Source organism: Tetranychus urticae, chromosome 2 (genome assembly GCF_039701765.1).
Source record: "Tetranychus urticae isolate SD_2017Ah chromosome 2, NJAU_TeUrti_SD_1.0, whole genome shotgun sequence".
Classification (NCBI taxonomy): domain Eukaryota; kingdom Metazoa; phylum Arthropoda; class Arachnida; order Trombidiformes; family Tetranychidae; genus Tetranychus; species Tetranychus urticae.
Genome location: NC_142959.1, coordinates 18,838,514 through 18,858,302, shown reverse-complemented (window position 1 = coordinate 18,858,302; position 19,789 = coordinate 18,838,514). Strand labels below are relative to the sequence as shown.

At 34.5% G+C, this 19,789-nt stretch overlaps 8 protein-coding genes across 10 annotated transcripts; 3 read left to right on the top strand and 5 right to left on the bottom strand.

Moving 5' to 3' along the window:
• The first annotated feature begins 238 nt into the window (after positions 1-238).
• Positions 239-539, top strand: LOC149094064 (anaphase-promoting complex subunit 13). Its single transcript, XM_089267943.1, has one exon. It carries the CDS (start codon positions 239-241, stop codon positions 482-484), a length of 246 nt encoding a protein of 81 aa, XP_089124069.1. The 3' UTR covers positions 485-539.
• A 1,201-nt stretch (positions 540-1,740) lies between these two features.
• LOC107371033 (uncharacterized) lies at positions 1,741-3,140 on the bottom strand. The gene has a single exon (XM_015938987.3). It carries the CDS (start codon positions 2,936-2,938, stop codon positions 2,198-2,200), a length of 741 nt encoding a protein of 246 aa, XP_015794473.1. The 5' UTR covers positions 2,939-3,140; the 3' UTR covers positions 1,741-2,197.
• Positions 3,141-3,552: 412 nt separating this feature from the next.
• Positions 3,553-6,134, bottom strand: LOC107371031 (uncharacterized). Its single transcript, XM_015938985.3, has 4 exons — positions 6,015-6,134; positions 5,346-5,931; positions 4,652-5,140; positions 3,553-4,587 (listed from the first exon to the last, which is right to left on the bottom strand). Exons 2-4 carry the CDS (start codon positions 5,914-5,916, stop codon positions 3,998-4,000), a joined length of 1,650 nt encoding a protein of 549 aa, XP_015794471.1. The 5' UTR covers positions 5,917-5,931; positions 6,015-6,134; the 3' UTR covers positions 3,553-3,997.
• A 608-nt stretch (positions 6,135-6,742) lies between these two features.
• Positions 6,743-7,446, bottom strand: LOC107371037 (uncharacterized). The gene is made up of 3 exons (XM_015938990.3): positions 7,188-7,446; positions 7,034-7,120; positions 6,743-6,957 (listed from the first exon to the last, which is right to left on the bottom strand). Exons 1-3 carry the CDS (start codon positions 7,400-7,402, stop codon positions 6,885-6,887), a joined length of 375 nt encoding a protein of 124 aa, XP_015794476.2. The 5' UTR covers positions 7,403-7,446; the 3' UTR covers positions 6,743-6,884.
• A 1,666-nt stretch (positions 7,447-9,112) lies between these two features.
• On the top strand, positions 9,113-11,594 carry LOC107371039 (uncharacterized). The gene is made up of 4 exons (XM_015938992.3): positions 9,113-9,253; positions 9,553-10,591; positions 10,718-10,936; positions 11,224-11,594. Exons 1-4 carry the CDS (start codon positions 9,248-9,250, stop codon positions 11,373-11,375), a joined length of 1,416 nt encoding a protein of 471 aa, XP_015794478.2. The 5' UTR covers positions 9,113-9,247; the 3' UTR covers positions 11,376-11,594.
• Positions 11,595-12,118: 524 nt separating this feature from the next.
• On the bottom strand, positions 12,119-14,709 carry LOC107371038 (CDK5 regulatory subunit-associated protein 3). Its single transcript, XM_015938991.2, has 10 exons — positions 14,448-14,709; positions 14,193-14,324; positions 13,972-14,121; positions 13,732-13,910; positions 13,524-13,660; positions 13,301-13,451; positions 13,108-13,203; positions 12,869-13,042; positions 12,431-12,808; positions 12,119-12,359 (listed from the first exon to the last, which is right to left on the bottom strand). Exons 1-10 carry the CDS (start codon positions 14,494-14,496, stop codon positions 12,288-12,290), a joined length of 1,518 nt encoding a protein of 505 aa, XP_015794477.1. The 5' UTR covers positions 14,497-14,709; the 3' UTR covers positions 12,119-12,287.
• A 67-nt stretch (positions 14,710-14,776) lies between these two features.
• LOC107371040 (uncharacterized) lies at positions 14,777-16,576 on the top strand. The gene is made up of 2 exons (XM_015938994.3): positions 14,777-14,913; positions 15,005-16,576. Exon 2 carries the CDS (start codon positions 15,202-15,204, stop codon positions 15,748-15,750), a length of 549 nt encoding a protein of 182 aa, XP_015794480.1. The 5' UTR covers positions 14,777-14,913; positions 15,005-15,201; the 3' UTR covers positions 15,751-16,576.
• A 203-nt stretch (positions 16,577-16,779) lies between these two features.
• On the bottom strand, positions 16,780-19,750 carry LOC107371042 (uncharacterized). Of its 3 annotated transcripts, none has more exons than XM_015938998.3 (3): positions 19,601-19,750; positions 19,272-19,352; positions 16,780-18,982 (listed from the first exon to the last, which is right to left on the bottom strand). In XM_015938998.3, the coding sequence occupies exon 3, from the start codon at positions 18,848-18,850 to the stop codon at positions 17,666-17,668; it is 1,185 nt and encodes a 394-aa protein (XP_015794484.1). In that variant the 5' UTR covers positions 18,851-18,982; positions 19,272-19,352; positions 19,601-19,750; the 3' UTR covers positions 16,780-17,665. The 3 variants fall into 3 exon arrangements, with proteins under 3 accessions (XP_015794484.1, XP_015794482.1, XP_015794483.1); XM_015938996.3 differs by having other exon boundaries at positions 19,272-19,301; XM_015938997.3 differs by lacking the exon at positions 19,272-19,352.
• Positions 19,751-19,789: the final 39 nt, after the last annotated feature.

Sequence of the window (19,789 nt, the reverse complement as noted above, 5' to 3'; positions counted from 1 at the left end):
TCGACTTAGCAAGCTGATCTGAAAAGTGAGCTGATAAAATCTCGCAAAGGGCTTCATCTATTACCATATGATGAGTGAAAGCATTTGTTTCATTCTGAGTCCGTGATAATTTACTCTTTATTTGTTTGTTATTTATTTTGAAATCTTCTGTAACCACTATCTCAACCTCGATTCTTTATTCACCAAATCAGGTTAAAGTGAACTTTTAAACAATCTCATCACATACTTATAGCATTGAATGGATTCTCAATATTATAGACCTGGTAGGTCCAACTTGCTAATTGACAAAAAGTGGCGTCGATCGGTTAAAAAATTGCCTTTTGAAGATATCACAGTGCCAATAAGAGAATTGCCTGATAGTGAATCAGATAATGAAAACTGTTTCAAAACGATTAAAGACCAAGAAAATAAATGGACCGACTTGGCTTTGAATCGTATAAATGACAACCACCAGAGCAGTTATTTACCTTCTAATCGGTTTTAAAAAAAATTAACAACAAATGGAACTTCATTCAACATCATCTACGACTAATCTTCATAAGTTTTACGATAATCAAACTGATCAAGTATTGTCCCATCTTTCATCTCCCGTAAAACATTCTGATAGCTCAAAGAAAAAACTGTGTATAAACTTGAGTTCATTTGGAAGCTGTGAAGCACGATTGGGCCAATTAAAAGAAGAACTTACCAAACTAGCCGACCTACCCTGGACTAAAGATGAAAGAAAAATATCAGCTTTGGAAGAGGAGATTGCTTTGTTAGATGGATATGTCAATAACCCGAATAATCGACGACTCGTTGAGCAAAAAATAAAAAAGATAAAAAGAAGGAGAGCTTCTTGCAAGAGAAATCGTATCAAACTCAGGCTACAAAAGGAACAGCTTCAATCAGCATTGCTACAAAAGAATTTGGAAATTGATCAATGGCTTCAATTCAAATGGGCAGAGGACGAAAGAAATAGAGAAGCAGATAGTTTTAAGCGCGAGTTAAAATTAGCTCGTCGTTTGATTAAGAAAGATATTGTCTCAATCAAAGGCTACCTTGATAAATTGAAGCTCATGGAGAAAATGCGTGTAATTTTGAGCAGTAGCTCATCTTGTCCAGAATCAGATAGTTTAAATTTTAATGCTACTGTTTGTGACCTTCGTGAAAAACTGCTAACCATGATAAACACAAAAAACGATGAAATTGAAAAAATACGTGTTCTTATTGATCATACTGATATGGTACTTAAACAACCAGGAAGACAGGAATTATACTCATCAAACACAAATTTATCGAATATACTGTTTGGTGAAACTGAAGCTAACTCAGATGATCAATACTTTAAATATATCAACCAAGGCAATTCTTCAATCAATGATTTTCATCGAGTAAGATCACAGTGGGACTTGTATATCAATGATGATGGGTCATCTATTCCTCAAAAATGGTTTTATCCATCAAAACCAAATGAAAAATGGGTCAAATATACAATTTAATTTCGTAAAATATTTTTTTCTGTATTTTCTATGCATAAATTTACAATTAAAATTATTTTTTAGTCATATTCGTTTTTTGACGACCTTTTAATGAATATCCAATGTTGGAATGGATTCTTACACTGTAATTGAAAGCTTGAGCTAAATTTTTGAACTGAAGCCAAGGCTTCAGTAGAAGGGTTTGTTCATACCAGGTGGAGACTTAAGAAAAATACAAAAATAGCTGCAAGCAATTCTGTTCAAAAAATAACACCACTGATTAGTTCAAGAATTCATGAGAATACCTCAGGTTTACTTATATTTTACGTTGAACATGACGGTAAGCACGTACACCACGTTAACTTAGCTCATCATATCATTTGAGATGAAACTTCAACCTGTCAGAACGATTTTCATTTCTGATACATTTTAACTTACAAGGTTTTTATCCAAAGGATCAACATCACAAAGATTTCTCAAACAAAATTTACATCAAAACAATAAGCATTATCTTGAATGAATACATCAATTTGAGTATGGGATCAACAAATATAATTAGATACTCGTTTCATCATGGTCGTTCGATTAAATTGTTAATTTCATTGACATTTGGAAAGTTTACTGAGTCGTGATTAGTTTAGTCTGATTTTAAATGCATAGTACAGAGAGGAACAATGATGACAGATTGAGAAAAAGAGTAGCCTACTGTTTAATCGTAGGAGAAATTTAAATTGATTTCAATTTGAAACATTTTGGTTGTTTGACCCATATAAATTTGATAGCACCTCTGGCGTCGCGTGGGCCTTTAATATGCCATTTTCATACTCTAATTGTGATATCTTTGACATAAGTTCGTTGATTCTTTCCTTGAGGACAACTACTTCCTCTCTAACAGCGGACATCAGATGATCAAAAGTCTTTTCATCAACCAATATACCTTCGGCATTTTGATTATTAACAGAATTAGTGTTAGGATCAACATTAGGCACACCAGCCCCGCCACCACCAACACAAACAGATTGGTTATTGATGGTTTGTCCAACCATCTCACTGTTTACTTGATTAGCCTCATTATTAGTATCAGAACAGTTTATACCACAACTAGCTGTTACACATGTAGTAGTGGTTGTTGTACAGGCTCCGCCACCTCCCCCTCCGATTCCAACTCCACCAGCTCCTATAGTTGAGGTTCCAGTAATCGCAGATGGACAAACAGTTCCACTGGTTTGGGTGTTATTAGTTGAAGTTCCACCTGTGGTTGATGTGTTACCAGACAGGGTGGACCCGGAAATATTAGGTGGTGGATCGTTGAAATCCATGCAAGACCATCTTCCACGCTTCATAGGCTCTTTGGAAGCAATCTTTACAACTTTGAATCGATGTTGCCATTCTTCAACTGTTATCGGCGGTGTCTCTGGAGCAGTTGTAACCACAGGATTCACAATGGTTCTCAGGCCCTCAGTCGTAACTGAATCCATGTCTGATAGGCAAATTGATGAATAATGTTCAACTTTGAACGCACATAATGATCACATTAATTTAAAGTCAATTCGGAATAAAAGTTAAATTGATGATACAATAAAATTACAATTACAAAAAATTGACAGCCATTCTTGCTATTATCAGCTGATGAAAGCGGGTGGAGCAAAGTGCGAACAGCAAGGCGGCGCCACAGTAATTAATATTGATTAAAGAGTACATTTGATTGTTTGGTAAATAAGCTTTAAATAAATTTTAATTAGTTCTTCTATAATTGAAGTAAGTAAATATTCCAATGTGAAAACAGTAACTCTTTTAATTCCAGCCATCTATTCAATTTGCCCTGATTCTTCTCTTACAATTCGTCAAGAAAGATGAATAAGCTAACTGTTGTAGCACAAGTATGTCACAATTTAATCAGATTTTAAGCCAACATGACAGTACTTAATTCATTATAAATACACAAATAGACTATTATCCAAAATCATAATTTAACCCACAATCATCTCCAGGAAATTTCATGAAATGTAGCTAAACAAATAGAAGCCATTCATTACAGAAATTCAAGGACTGTCCGTTTGTTTGTCGAGAAAATGTTAACTCTTGTCACCTGTTAATCACTTGCATTAAACTTTAATGATTGCTAAAAACAAAGGCATTATTTTTACAAATAAATTATTAAGGGTTTAACAAATTTGCTCAATGAAGTTATGAGTTTATGAGAAAAGACTTATGACTCTAAATTTCAAGGTTGATAAAAAGAGTCATCATAAGAAATTAACATGACTTACAAATATTTTAATAAATTTAAAAAAATTAGATCCGCAAGTTGATTAAACAGCTAGACCAAGTAGAAGGGAGCAAGGTGTGTTTGTTTAACTTTTATTGGTGCAAAAATTAGTAACATGTGTGGAAAAAAAGCTGTGAAATTTGAGGCTTTCAGTGAATTAACATAATTTTAGTTTTGAAGTAAGCTCATCTTGTTATCACATTGTGACTAAAACGATGGGACCAGATTTTACAATTTTCTTAAACAGGTTAACAAGTAAACAATTACTTTACATTGAGGAAGCTTGTTGCTGCTGCTGTGGAAGACTCAAACTCTGAGGATTGGGATTGATGAGCATCAATGATGAGTTAATGAGACTCTGATCAGCCTCTTGAGGTTGAGGAGGCTGATTATGGTCCAGCATGAAATTGGCTGCTGCTTGAGCTTGAGGAGGGCCAGGAATAGGTCTTGGCACTTGATAACCACCGGCTACAGGAATCCAATAATTGTTATTAACAGGCACACCACTATTGTAAGGCACTTCTTGGTGATGAATTGGATATGAGCGATTGCAAGGGTTAGATAATATATCACGATTAATAGAAACCAATTGGTTGTTATTGGCGTCTTTTAATGCTTGATTCATCTGATCGCTATCGTTCACGGCAGTTGGGCGGCAAGCTTCTTCTTGAATCGAATTTTGCTGCTGGGGTGGCTGTTGGCTACTTAAATGGACTTGGGTTTGCTGTAAGGGTAAAGCTGAGTATAAACCAGAGGCAGTGGTAGCCATTGGAGGTAATCCTGTTCCAGAGATTACTTCAGACTCTCCAATAGATGTGAGATACTTTCCAGTAGAGTTTAATGATAGGTCAAAGCTCCCTACAAATACATTCAGAATTTAATTTAAATGGGTTAAGAATATGATGAGCACCATGTGACTTACCATGAGTACCAGGTCCGCCTAAATTTGGAGGCAATGGAGGTCCTGTTGGAAGTGCACCAGGGGCACCAATAGAAACAGGAACGTATTGGAAGGCAGCGGGTAGAGAATAATACTGAGGTATTAAACCATTAGGAGTGGAATAAAAAGTTTGTGGTGGGGGACACGATTGACATTCGGGTTCACAGCATGCATACGGAGCCAGTTGGAAGGGCGTTGCAGCAACTGAGATGAAATTATAACCACCGTAAGAATCGACAGGTAAACCTAAACCTCCACCAGGTATAGGAGCTGTGTAATACCCACTATGAGGAGGGTATTGTATTATACTACGATTGCCACCACCACCACGATTATTTGAATTATTAAAACCTCGACCTTTTCCTCCCCCTCGACCTCCACGGTTGTTCCAATTTCCACGTGAATTATATCGATTCAAGTTTGAATAGGGAATGAATGGTTTGACCATAGCGTTCGGATCACAGTCACTAGCTAAAATATAAATAAGAGGGAGAATAGGAAGAGAGAACAGAAAAATGATTGAGGGAAGAACGGATAACAAGGTTGACGAAGCAACATGAGTATTGGTATGACAACAAAGAGAAAACGATTTGGGGAATCAAAAGAACACGGAGAAGGTAGAAAACCGCATGGTGAATATCAATGGTGAATTGAATAAGATTTAGGTTCCAGCTACCTGAATTTATTTTTTTCTCTCCGTCAATCGTCTGATAATTATCTTTATGAGTTACGCCAGTAACTTCTGGCTTTACAGGACCTTGGACAGAGGAATTTATTGAGCTATTTCGTTTATCCGCGCCAGGAGGCATTCCATTATTACCAGGAAGACCAGTGTTGCTATTATTGTTGTGAATATGAGGAGTAGCATTATGGCTATTAGATTCTCTTCCGTGTTGGCGACCTTTAACGACATATTGATTCCATTCTTGACAATATTGATTCCAATTAGAGTCTGAATGTCCTTTATTCTTTATATTTGGGCCTGATACCGATGAGGTCGGCGATTGATTAGTGCCATTGTTACTACTTGTATTGCTGCTAATGCTGCTATTGCCACTACTACTTCCAGAGGGATTACTGCTGGTATTCATTTTGGTATTGCCAGTGAACCTCGAATTGTTACCTCCACAGCTTCCATTATTTCCAATTGATCTATTCTTCCCGTTTCCTGATGGATGATGATTGTGATTACCAGCACCATTTCCTTGACGATTAATTCCTAAACTCCTTTGATGTCCGGTATACATTGTCACTAATACAAACTTTTGATTTGAATAAAGGATTATTTTGAGTTGAGGTAGTTATTATTCACAAAACAGGCAACCTGAACACATAAAGCACGTACCTGAAACCTAGAGATCTGTTGTAACGGTTGAGATGTAGACGAATGATGAGTAAAACAGAGAAAAATGAAAGAGAGAGCGAAAGCCCGTTTGGTGAAAATGAAGAACAGAGGAAAACAGAGGAAGAAAATGTGAGAATGAGAAAGAGAAAGAGAAACCGAAAAATGGAGAGCAAAGGGGAGACATATGAAGAAAAGTACAGCATCTAGTAGAGATTTTTGCAGGGTGACAACCCCCTTCTTAATGCGTAGTAGCCAATTTAAATTAATTTACATGGAGCTTTAGTTAATTTGGCGCAATTTTTCCCCCTCGCTCACTCAAAAACTTTTAGCTTCGACTGTAGTAAGAGGGAGATTAAAGCTGATTGTTTTAAAGCCAGAGAAGGGCTCATGGGAATCAGATACAGAATATGGAAGATACAATTTTCAATTTTTCTTCCTTTTTCTCATTTCTTTTGCCGTTTTTACTAACATCAACTTTCTAATCACAAATAATAGCTAATCATCATTGCATTATATTGGGTTAATCATCTTAATCATCTCTTCTTTTCCCTCCATTTCATTCTGATTTCCCCTCTCTTTCAACTTCCTATTAGTTTGACTATTTTGAAAAATTGTCGCAAGCAAACATTAATGGTCATTTTTATATCAGAGGCTTTGTTTTGATTAACAATTTATGTACTTTTTTCTATTTAGTGAACGTAAAATGTTTTTTGTGAACGGATTTAATGTTTAGATTAAAGCAGTTTTTATTATCATCAATCGTTTTCTTATCAAGTGTATCACAATTTGCTTTATGACGATGAAATTAACATGGAAATGCATGAAGTCGGTTTGTCTTTACTTAATTAATGGATTCAAAGGATCTTTATTTTAACCGAATGATTGGCCTGATCCACCTCCGAAGCCTTGTCCTTGATGAACGTTTATTCCAGGTCCATTGATTCTGAGAACATGATAAGAATTCAATTTCAATATTCACATGACATAACAACATCTATAAACGAATTGAGATGACTTACGAATATCCCGATCCAGCACCAAATCCTGATCCAGCTCCATTTGGACCAAAACCAAATCCTCCGCCCATACCTTGTCCGTATGATACTCTGTTATAATACAGTTAAGAGATGGTTTAGTAAGAAGCGAGAAAAAAGCTAATAAAATAAGTTTTACCTGTATGGACCAGTGTTGAATGAGGCTCCACCACCGCCGCCAAAACCAGATCCACCTGATGGAGCACCAGGGAAATGTCCTGGACCGACTGGCCCTAATGGACCAACTGGACCCACTGGCACTAAATAAGCGATTGCTCCGTCATAAGCTGGTCGACACTGTACGAAGCTGATGAGTAGAAGGGTGAAAATAGCGGCTGAAGATACACAATTCATGGTTATAATGTTGTATTGGAACTCTTAACCGAAATAAAATACTTGAGAAATGATGATGAAGGAACTACAGCAAGATGCTTTTATACCCGATGACAAATGGAGAAAGTAAAGGAGTAAACTCTGGTTGAGTTGTTGATCTCTTGTTTGTGCCTCGAGGCATCAATGGGCTTCTCTTGGTAAATTTAATTGCTGTTAAATTGATGGGCAAATATTGAAGTCATTAAACTTATCTCCTGATCAGGCTCATCGAACTTTGTTTATCAAAATTAAGCTAGCAGAATATGAATAACTAAACTAGCAACATGTTGATAGCCTGAAAGTATCACATTTGCGTAACAAAAATTGCATTCTAGCAATTACAAATTCCATAATTACAGCAGATTCTCTGAAGAAAAAATAGCAACATGGACTCGATCAAAGGTCAGTTTCACTGCTATTAAAATTTGAAACAAGATATTTTTAAACTGCAATCAATTGGGTAAGGCTATTCAAGTATCTGTCGGTTGCTTTTCGTCATATTACTCTGTTTATTTATTGACAATGTATCAAATGATAGTTGATGAAATGTTTCTAGAAGCTACAATGAAAAATGATTAGGACTGCGGAACAGCTAATTGTTTTTAAATCTGTTTTCGATTGTTGCCTTTTCCTATTCCAAACAATTTGAATAATTTTTTCAATGAAATCCAACAAATTCCTGATAAATATTTCCTTATTATTTCATAATCAAACAAGATCAAAATTGTTGAAATACATGACGAGACTTTATTTACATTAGCTTATTTCATTCTATTATTTTCTCAAAATTGCTTTCAATTATATTATAGTTTCGAGGCTTTTATTGTTTCTTAACTACATTGTAATCAATTCTCATAATTGGATTAACTGCGCTTATTTTTTGCTTTCATTATCCTATATCACAGTCCAATTTCAAATTAGGCTAAATCAATTCAATATGTAATTGAGATTTTTCGAAGCTTTCTTAAATTATGCTTTGAGTTTAGCTTCTAACCCAACAAACATGTATGAAGCTAACAAAATAGTAACAACCAGTTGTACAATTACATTATTTACATAGGCTAACGGGAAATTATTTGCAGCTGTTCGAAAGTTATCCTTTCGAGCAACGCATTACCGTCATCGCTAATCTTTGATCCTTAATTCAGTTATAAGTTAATTACTAATGAAAAATCCTTTCATTGAAACGCTGTGCATTGGGTCTTACTTGTTTCCACACCAATCCACAGCGAACAGTAAAAACATAGAAAATGAAATATTGAACAATTGACCAATAATAAAGATAAAGAAAATTAAGCTCTATGCAATCATAAGTCAATTTTTGACCAGTGCCAATTGCTCATTTAACCGTCCAATCGCTAGTAATGATGGACGGTGGTGAAACAAGTATGAAATACTCAAGTGCTTCAATGATTGGAAAAAGCTTAAGAAATGCAAGCATAAGCACTGAATAAAATTTAATAGCATTGACAACCTAATTGATCCTTCAACTGATCAGTTTAACATGTTGATTTATGTAGCTAGTTTAATTATAATTAAAAAGGGCTAAAGACCATATGAAAAGGTGCTTAATTTAGGTGAAAGTAAGATGGAACTAAAAAGTGAAGAAGATGAGAATCACCATGGTAATGGCTATTACCTAAAGAGGGTAACTCTATGGATTTTTTGATCCTGAGAGTAAACAGTTATTTCTAGCCTTTATTCAACATCTTGTAAATTGTCTTTCAATCTTGCATTTGTCACTTTTTTAACAATTTCATTAATTGTGATTTATTGATTTCAATTGTGATGCCTGCCTTTTCTTTTTAACCTGTTACTGTCAATTTTATGCAGGTAAGAAATATCCATCACTCATTTGAGATATGATTCTCTATTGCTTTGTACTCATTGAATTGTCTTCTTCGCGGTTTTGTTACCTCATTTCTATCAAATGCTATCTTTATTTCAAATTTTCACCCATTATTGTTATTACTCTCCATCAATAACCTTGATACTTTATTTTAAACTTGACTGACTATGTTTATTGGTGCTATTTTTGTATAACCATGATTCTCAGCAACATCTGTCCCAACATCTTTATGATGGTGAATTTTTAGGATCACTCTTGCTAATACATTTTTTTATTTTATCAGGATATAATGAATCTTAACAAAGTTTTTCGTGCTGGTACATTGTACGATGTGTATCGAGAAGAGGAATCTGCATTTAAATGTACATTTGATGTCGGCCTTGATGATGACGAAGATGACTATAAGATCAGTGAAAATGATTTGATGGAGGTTGACCATGATCGCTTTGATGAAGATGAAGATGACGAAGACACAGGTGATGAAGTTGTTACGAAAGAAGATATGGAAGAAACGATTCGTATACTTCAAAAGGAATCAGCTGATACTAAAGAAAGGTTGTTAAATCTAGAAGAAGCCATCAGGAATGTCAAAATGAGTTCAATCTTTCGGCGTAAAGAAATTCTGGAAAGAGAAGTGTTACAGATTAAGTGTAAACTGGAACAATACCTGAAACAAAATTTAATTCTTAAAGGATTATGTTTCCAGCAAATTTCAAATAACTATGACCAGGATCTTCAAAGACAGTTACAAAATGTTCAAAGTTCAATCTATCAAAATTTCCAACAAATATCTTCCATAGAAATAGAAAAGACTCTTGACACGGAGGTGAATCTCAGCTCTGAAGATAAAAATATTCAAACACACATTTTTGATCTCATTGAAACTGGCCAAATCAAAGCTAAAGATGACCTCATAGTCTCGCTTTACAACCTCAACCGACAATTAAGGCAAAATTTAGCAGATTTAAAGAAAAATATGATCTCAACGGAACCAAGTAAAATGTTGGTTACGATCAAGGAACATCAAGATCTGACTAGGAAAGCAGAAGTAGAGCTTAATTGGAAAAAATCAAATAATTCCAGTCATTCAGATACTATTCCATTGAATATTCAATCAAGTGATGAATCATCGCCATCTGTAAGCACTAATGGTGACGCAAAGGTTCCTGAAAAATTTTATGTTTGTAAATGTGGCCAAAAGTTCGTTAAGGTAGATAAAAGAATGAGAAAAATGGACAAAAATTACACCGGAATCAGTGCTACAACAGCTTATAGTATTTACCGAAATCATTTTTCTCAATGTCCAGTTTATTTGAAAGATGGTAAGGAGTGGTTTATAATAGTATTCATGAATAAAATCATGGTACCGAAAGAAATTTGAGTTGTGCATTATTTACATGGGCCATCTCTTCATAATGTCTTCTATTTTTTGTTTATTCAATTCACAGCCATTATGTGTGATGTTTGCCAGGACGTTTTCTACTCGATTCCTTGTCTCAAAGTTCATATTCGAAGCAAGCATCCAGACTGTGTCGATCTGCTGGAGAAATACAAGCATAAATATGTATGTCTTTGTGGTAGGGGCTTTAAAAATTACTCTCAAGAATGTACAGCTCTAAAAGCGTTACGGAAACACGCTGTTTCATGTCCAGTATATCGAAGCCAAGGTTTGCCAGTTTATTGAAATTTTGAAATACAAACTCTTTTTTTCAATCCATTTTTTTCTACATCATTTTACACTGTCCAAATCAAACTAAATCCTTATAATTTTAAATCATGTTATTCATTTTTGTTGCTTTTATTTTTGTGCGCTTTAAACCTTCTTTATTTTCGCACGGAATTTATCGTTTATTTTTGAACTTTCCCTTAACCTGCCGACCTTCTTGACCGCTTTGCTTTCATCTCTCTTTTTTCTTGTCTTCTATGTCTTGTCCTTTCTTTTGCTTCTCAACAGCGATCTTATGCGTGATTTGCGGTGTTCCATTTCTTGAGGAGAACCATCTTGAAAATCATATCCGAATGGCTCATAAGGATTATTATTCATCTAAGAAGCTATCCTCGCCGACCCCCTGCTCATCCACTGCTTCTTCTTCAGCTATTGTTTGAGAAGTCAATCATTCCTGAATCAAATCGAAAGATTGAATTCTGTTTCGAACAATTATCATGTTTCTTTTGTTTGATAGTTTGCAAAATCTGACCGCTTACCTTGAACTAAATAGATCTCTTCCATTCTCTAGTCAAAAAAACTAACAAAAACATTTTGTAATTTCGTGGCCAATCTTATCAAACGACTACATATCATTAAACATTGTTAAGGGAAGCTGACTTCTCTAGTCTCAGAGCGATTTTTATATATTTCATATTTAATACTCGTGTTAAGATGGATAACATTGCAATATAATGTAATCAGTTTTGAAATTATCACTAGATTGAAAGCCTACCTTTTTCAATTCAATGGAGCATGGAAATAATCATCCGGTCGGATAACTATTCAATAACGAAATATTCACGCTAAAACTTATTGACGTTTATTGATGAAAAATGCATGAACGATGATTAGAATCTTTTAATTTCAAATTTCTATGGAATTTAGCAAAGTCTAAAGCTCTCCATTCCGATTTATGTATATTCGATGAAGAACCATGTTCCATGAATTCGGGACAGCTTCCTATTTCATTAGAAAAATGTGAAGTTCCCTTACTTGACTTGCAATTAATCTGAAGCTCATATTAGGTCGTTAACCGTATCCACTTGCTCAGAATCAGTCCCGAATAGTCAATCTCCAGTAAACTCGTTTTCAAATCCAGTTGTTATGAGATACATTAATAATACATGATGAACTATCATGGTTCAAGGTTCAACGTTGCTCAACTTTAATTTTGAATATTTGAAGCTTGTTTTAACTGACAGTCTTTAGACGATTATCCGACAAAAGCATGAAAATCAAGAGATTCAAACTTAGAAAGTGATATATTAAAAAATATAAACAAAGCCCATTATAAAAGTATCTACAGCTCTTTACAAAATTTGATATCCACCCATGATATTCACAGGTCTTCCTTTATATCTTTTGGAAATTTCAACTTCAATCTGTAAAATTAACAAGAATGAAAAAATGCGATTAAATCAATTAAATTATTATAAATACTAAAAAAACTTACCTGTTTTTGCAGCTCTTTGGTTCTTTTGATAATTTTGGGTATTTCTGGAGCAATTTTTTCACCCTGACGAGTTTCTTCTTTTGCTTTTTCTTCCATCAATTTAGATTTAACCAAAGCTTTATCGACCAGTTCCAGTTTGCTTTTCATTTTATTTACTGCATTGTCAATATACTTTCGATCGTCTCTCATCATGAAAATTAAATTTATTTTTTCATTTGTCATCATCTGCAATATTTTTTGCACTTGCTTCATCTGTGCAGATAATTTATCAATAGAGGTCATTTGAAGAATGGTTGGTGCTCCTTGAAATTGATTTGCCGATAATATGTGCTCGTCCATTTTCATTTCAAAGATGCGTTGATCAAAAAACCCTTCGAGCTAGATAGAGAAGTTTAAATCATTAAAAACGTAAGACGTTTTACTATATTAGATGCTAACCTCATGAAGCTCGTTGATTAAATTATTTCTTGTCATTGGGTATTCTAACAAAGTGAGTGCGTCGGTTCCTCTGGCAATATGACATGTTTCAGATTTATCTTGAAGTGAATCACCAGGAGATATTTCAACAGCTTCAATGTCCCAATTTATTTCGCCCTCATCAAGACATTCCTCCTATTAATATAAAAAATGTAATAATTTTCTTGACTGACAAACATCATAAATGTATCTTGAAATACCTTTTCAACATGTACGAAATCCCCATTTCCATTAGATGGACTCGAACTATCAGTGTCATGTCCAATATCAATGGCATCATCACCGAAATCAATTTCCTATACCGAATAACAAGCCAAGTTATTATAGTTCTATGAATATATCCAGTAAATGCATATCCAGAATTCATTAGCTCATAGTATATTTGGTTATTACCTGATCGTCATATTGAACTTCTGAAGGTTCATTGTAATGCGTTACATTTTCTTCGATAGTAGTCGGTGCAACACCATTTTTATATTCGTATACAGTTGTGTTTCCTTTCGTTATTAGGTATTTCAAGCAAGGCAAACATTCGACGTTTTCTCTAAGATTTAAATAAAAAACAGATACAATATGATAAATATAGCACAAAAAATGATATTAGTACACTAATTACCTTTTATCAATGAACTTCAAAAACTCTAAATAGTATTCCCGAGCTTCAGATAACTTTGGTAGTTCTTGAATGACTTCATCCATATATTTAGGAAGATTTTGAATCAAATTCTGAAATTCTATGTGAATGTCATCTCCCTAAAGAATTAATGAAATAATGTGAGCTGAAAATTTATAATTTAACTGCATCTATATATCTAGAAACTCACCTTTATTCCCAATTTATCAGCAAAAGTATGATACTCTGCTTTAAGCTTGTTTGCCTGGTTTGCACAGTCAGCTGCTTTTCTCATATAGTCTTCTCCATTGGATTGAAATTTGTTCAACTGCTTGCGAATTGTTGGCACTTCAAAATTAACATTCCTGTGGAGCTGAGAGGCTGCTTCAGCTGTTAGAAAAAAGAAACAATTAGTTCACCAGATCCATAGTGATCAGTTGGTTAAACAAACCTAAATAGACATCATCTTTTTCATACAACTTAACAATCTCTTGCCAATCCTTGACACGTTTAGAGGAATAATAACCAAATATGTTCTTGGAATCAGCTTCAGTTTCTTTCAATATTTCAACAATTTGCTTGCAGTTAAAGTAATTCAATTCTATGCAAGAAAAACAATAGATACGAAATTTAGATATAATTTAAAATTGTGAGAGAACGACAAACACTAACGTGTTCCTGCAAGAAGTTGCGTGATCTTGGGATGAGCTGGCATATCTTGAATAGCTTCAAGAATCTTTTCTCTAATCTTATTCAAATGAAGCTGGTAATCCTTGGCAATATGACGTCGAGTTATCAACCAATCTAGAATGAAGGAATAAAAGCAAAGTCAGTTAATTAACAAACAGGAAAAGCGTGAAAAAGAGACCACAATAAAATAAACAGTATTATAATTGATGAAAAAAAGAAATAATTAAGTAGGCTTACCGAGTAATTTACTTGCATGAATATCAATTGGAACTTCTTGTTCAGCCATACTGATGACTTTTTGATTAAGACACTTGCAAAAAGGAATGGAAAATCCACACAATGATCAATCAATTTAATTAATGATACACAACTAATAGATTGAGCAAAAACCCAAAATTTGCGAACGATAGAAATATAGATGAAAAGAAATTTAATGAATGTAAAATTATCGGTTTAGTTACTATTTAATTGTGTTTATGTTGTAAATGACACGTATATTGCAATTAATGTTGTGAAAAGAGTAAGCAACTACCGGGTGATTCAAAAAGTTAAGCCTTATTTTAACCCAATTTTCAATTGACATTAAATCTTTTCCTCTATTGAACTGTAGATCAGCTGTTGTCAGTCATTGTGTAGCAACAAAAACATTTGAGTTGACATTTTTTACCATTTCCCAGTCATTTAGTTTAAAGATTATGTAAAGGTAAGGTGATTTATAAAATTGTTAATATCAATTTGTGAATTTTCGTTTATTTTTCCGATTTAAAATAATGTCTATATCTTATTTTGTTTAGATCAATAATATTTCATAGGAAATCTTGACCATCTCTTTTTATGTGCAGTACTGTGCAGCAAGCTTCTTTCTTGAACTCACAGTCATAGGAATCAAAGTGACTTTGAAAAACAAAATTTTCTCAGGTCAAACAAATATTCATTCGTAAATTGGAAACAGTAATCTATTTTTTATTACTCATCTCTTTTTGCATTTATTATGGATGGTTATGGAAATAATGATATAGCTGATCTCTATCCTCGCCCTGCATCAGCATGTTGTGTAAATAGTGCTTGGGCTCCATTTGATCCATCATCTAGTCTTTCAGGCTCAACCAGTGGTGAAAGGTTGGAACATCTTGTTAAATCGAGACCTCGTAAACCTAAAACACGAGCACCCACAAGAGCTTCAATCATTTCAACTAGTCTATCATCGTCCACAATTCATGTTGATGCAAAAAAATCATCCTGTTCGAATGGACATTTAAAACCTACCGAACCTACAATTTCATTCGACAAAATTGACGATGGTTTAGATGTCTTCTTCCGCAAACCTGCTTTAAAAGTAACTGAAAGTTCAACTCCAAAGCATCAAGCTAATTCAGCACCAAAGACTGTGAAGCAAAGTGTTAAACAACTAAATTCCATTGCAAATGTTGATAAATTACAAGAAAAGAGTACAACGTCATCATCCAAATCTCCTACCAAAGCAATCCAGAAGATCATCAAATCATTTGAGATCAGAGTGAACAGGGAAAGTGTTAAATAATGTTGCTGTTCATTCATCCATATATCATCGCGTTTCTTTTATTTTCTCACCTTTCCTTTTCTTCATAATCTTCCTTTTTCATTTACTGCTAAACTGAGCACGACACAATTAGAATCAGTGTCCATTCTGTGAACAAGTTAATTGGTCATATTCGTAATATACCGTCACATAATTCCTATGTACATTCCAGTTGATCATCCTGAGGATAATAGGACCATACCATTATCAAAGGCGCTTGACAAAAGCAGTTATCGGTCAAAGAAAATTTCATTTTATTTTGGATTCATCTTGGACTATTTAGTTTTTTATTTATCTATATGCTACTTTGGTTGCATTTATTGTACTCGGAAGATATATCATAACCATTCTAACTATCATTCCAATTGATAGACTGGTTTTAATTATTCATTATTTTGTATCTGCCTACAATCAATGGTTTTTAGAGTGAAACAAGCCCAAAAGCCAAAGAGGAAACTCAGCCAATATTAAGATATAAACTATGGATACGAATACCAGAAACCAAAGCTATTCCTTGCATTTAACAAATTTTCAAAATAACATTTGCATAATCTTATATTAATCATTATCGAAATAAGTCTCAATCTCGTCAGTATTATATTATATATTCACAGAACACACAAAGGATAAATTCAAGACAAAAAAGTGTAACGCGGTTAAATAAGATACTCAAAAGAAGGAGTCACAAAAGACACAAAACGCCAATTAAAATGGATTTACGATAATTTTTATCGTGCACATTGATGTCATCAACGCTAACCGTTTTTAACAATTGAATAAATACTAGTCCATAAGTCTTGAACCTAAATCAATTTTGTTTTTTATTTTATTGTCGCGTTCGTATTTTAATACAAATATCAGTATCAAAACTAGACTACTAATACTCTACCCATGAGCCCAACTAAAAAGCTTATTACTATTTAGATTAATTATGATTAGGTTTAGTTTACCGCGAACGACACTGATTCTATAGCAAGAAATTGATTTACTAATTGATAGAAACAATGTTGATATAAAGAGAAGATTTTTAATTTTGCTTTCAAGTTCTTTTGTATGATTTCAATTTTATAGATATCCTAGGTTAAAATTATATCCCACCAATGTGAATCAAAGTAAATTTAAGATAATTGAAGTTGTTGTTGGCTGCGCGACAGCGAAATCGGTGCGTTGTGGGTGTTATGACTTGTGTAGTTGGTGGATTTAGCAGATCGATTTGCATTTACATTTTTCATCTCTCAATCGTAAGAGACAAACAAAAAAAACTGAGGGTTGATGAAATTGGTGTCGATGAAGATTCCACTTTGTTATTGTGATGCAAAATTTTGACAGATGATTTAAAACAGATTCATGAATTTGAAAGCGAAATGAAATGAAAAAAATGTTAATACATTAATTAAGTAAATGAGATTCCTAGGAAGAAGAGTAAGAAGATGAAGAAAAGAAGTCTTTGTTTTGGTTAAAACTCTCGGCTCCGCCTCGAGTTTTATCAATGAATTTCCTCAATGTAGTGGTCTAACTAGCTCATACCAATTTTAAATAAGATAAAACCGATTGCGCAAAATGCAGTATTAACTGTATTAAGATGCAGCACTGTTATTAGTGCATAATAATTTTTTCAAAAACAAAGACTTTCCTATAAAAAAGTGGTATAACTTCAAAGAACCAACGGTAATGTTGATTTTTAATTAAGAAGCATTGATAATAAATGGTATTTTTGCTTATAGTAGAAAAAATTATAAGCAAAAGTTAAAATTGATGATACCACTTTTTTTAAAGGTGTATTGAACGTTTTTTAGAGTTAAAGAAAGATGGAAGTAGAGAGAAGAGAAAGATGAAACAAATGAAAAGCGCTCTAATGAGTTCGAATTCCTGAGTAGCTCTGCTGTTCCTTATCTTGCTAATTCAGTTGATTCCAATTATAATGAGGTCCTTGTGTGTATGTTCCTCCAGCTCCCGATTGTAAGTATGAAGAGCCTACATTACTAACAGATAATCCACCTTGATGAGCTTGATTATAATTTGCAGCCATAACTCCAGGGCTACCAGGATGTATAAAGTTCCCAAATGAGTGTTGACCGTAACCCATAGAAGCTAATGCATGGTTAGTAATTGCTTGATTTATGTTCATTGAAGACATGCTTGAATTGTTGATATTTTGTTCCTGCTGCTGCTCTTGTTGTTCTTGCTGTTGTTGCTGATTTGCAGGACTTGGCGATGAAGATGCTGGTGATGGAGTTTCCTGTTGCCTGATGACCATGTTTTGAGCTTGTTGCTGTTGCTGATCCTGAGATTGTGATTGATTTGAATGATCTTGATTATTGTCATTAGTTGTTGATGCCGAGTCTTCTCCTCCTTCTGATCCTTCAGTGGATAGCCTTGCTTGCTTAACTTGTGGCCCACTGGTTAGAGATTCTGCGCTCTTTCTACGATAATCTTCCATATTGGCTTCATAACGAACTTTTTCTTCGTTTTGTTTTTCAACGTATGGCCTTTTTTCTTCATCCGTCATACCTCGCCACCTTTCACCACCCAACTTGGCCAGAGCAGCTACACCCCCTTCAGGTTCTTTACCGGCCATTTCTTTACGAAAATCGCCCATGAATAACATAAATGCTGTACCAGGTCGTTTAGGCTTGTTTGCATCTCGGGCAGGTTTATAGACGGCCATTTCCTTCTTGTACCGTTCCCTGTCTTTGGCAGCTACTTCGAGGAAGGGTTGTTTCTCTTCTTCGCACATTTGATTCCATTTACCGGCACACTCTTTGCCAAATTCGCCAATCTTGGGAATAGGGCGACCCGATTTTTTCAATTCTTCTCTGTACCATTGAGTAAAATTTATGTAAGCAGTTGTAGCTCTTTTGGGCGCTGGAACTCCGTCCTTGTTGACTTTTGGCTTCTTTTTATTTGATTTACCGTGATGGTGGACCATCATCCCTTGATTTTGTTGATGGTGCTGGCCACTTCCACTGGCGTTGACAGCCTGAACATTTTGGTACATAACATGATGACCTGTAGTCGTTACTTGGCCTAAATGATGCTGACCTGGATTATTGTTCAAGCCACCGGACATGACCTCAACCATTGACCAGGCATCAGCACCTCCGGGAACAACTAAGTGACCTGGATTTCTTGCAATATGACCAATCTTATTTAAATTCCAGTGACCAGGCAAAAAAGTCTCATCGGCATTTACCCGCTGATGCTGGTTCTTATCCTACGAAAAAAGGGGAAAATCAGAAACGATTAGCTAAAGGCGCAATTAAGTGATAGAGGGAAAAAAGAGAGAGAAAAGAAAGGTAGAGGTAGAAGAGAGTAAAGAGAGGGAGGGAGAGTAATATCCAGGAGTCTTAATTTTCTCTTTTCTCTCTCTCTTCCTCGCACATCATCAAGAAACATCACTTTGCTTTCTTTTTCCCCATTTTAAAAGAGAGGGAGAGCAGGAGAGCGATAGAAGATTGAGAAAAGAGAACAAAAAGATTATTGAATTCATCTAATAAACTTACCGCATTTACCCGCTGATGCTGGGCCTTGTCCTATGAAAAAAAGGGGGGAATCAGAAACGATTAGGTAAAGGCGCAATATAACTGATAGAGGGAAAAAAGAGAGAGAAAAGAAAGGTAAAGAGAAAGTAGGAGAAGAGAGAAAAGAGAGAGAGAGAAATATCGAGAAAGAAAAGTCTTTGTCTCTCTCTTTCTATCTCTCTCTTCCTCGCACATCACCAACATCATCACTTTGCTTGCTTTTTCCCCATTTTAAAAGAGAGAGAAGGAAAGAGATAGAAAAGAGGGAGAAAAGAGAACAAATGAATAGCAAATCAAATTAATAAACTTACCACTAAGGAACCGGTACTCATTATATGGTCACTTTGATTGAACGAACAGTTTTAAGTATAATCAATATAAATTAAACAATCACTAATTTTTAATTGTAATTCAACAATTCAAATAATTTTGAATGTTAGTTAATCTTCTGTACTGGCTTTCTTTGTACTTAGAGCAGCAAGAAAGAGAACAAGCAAAGA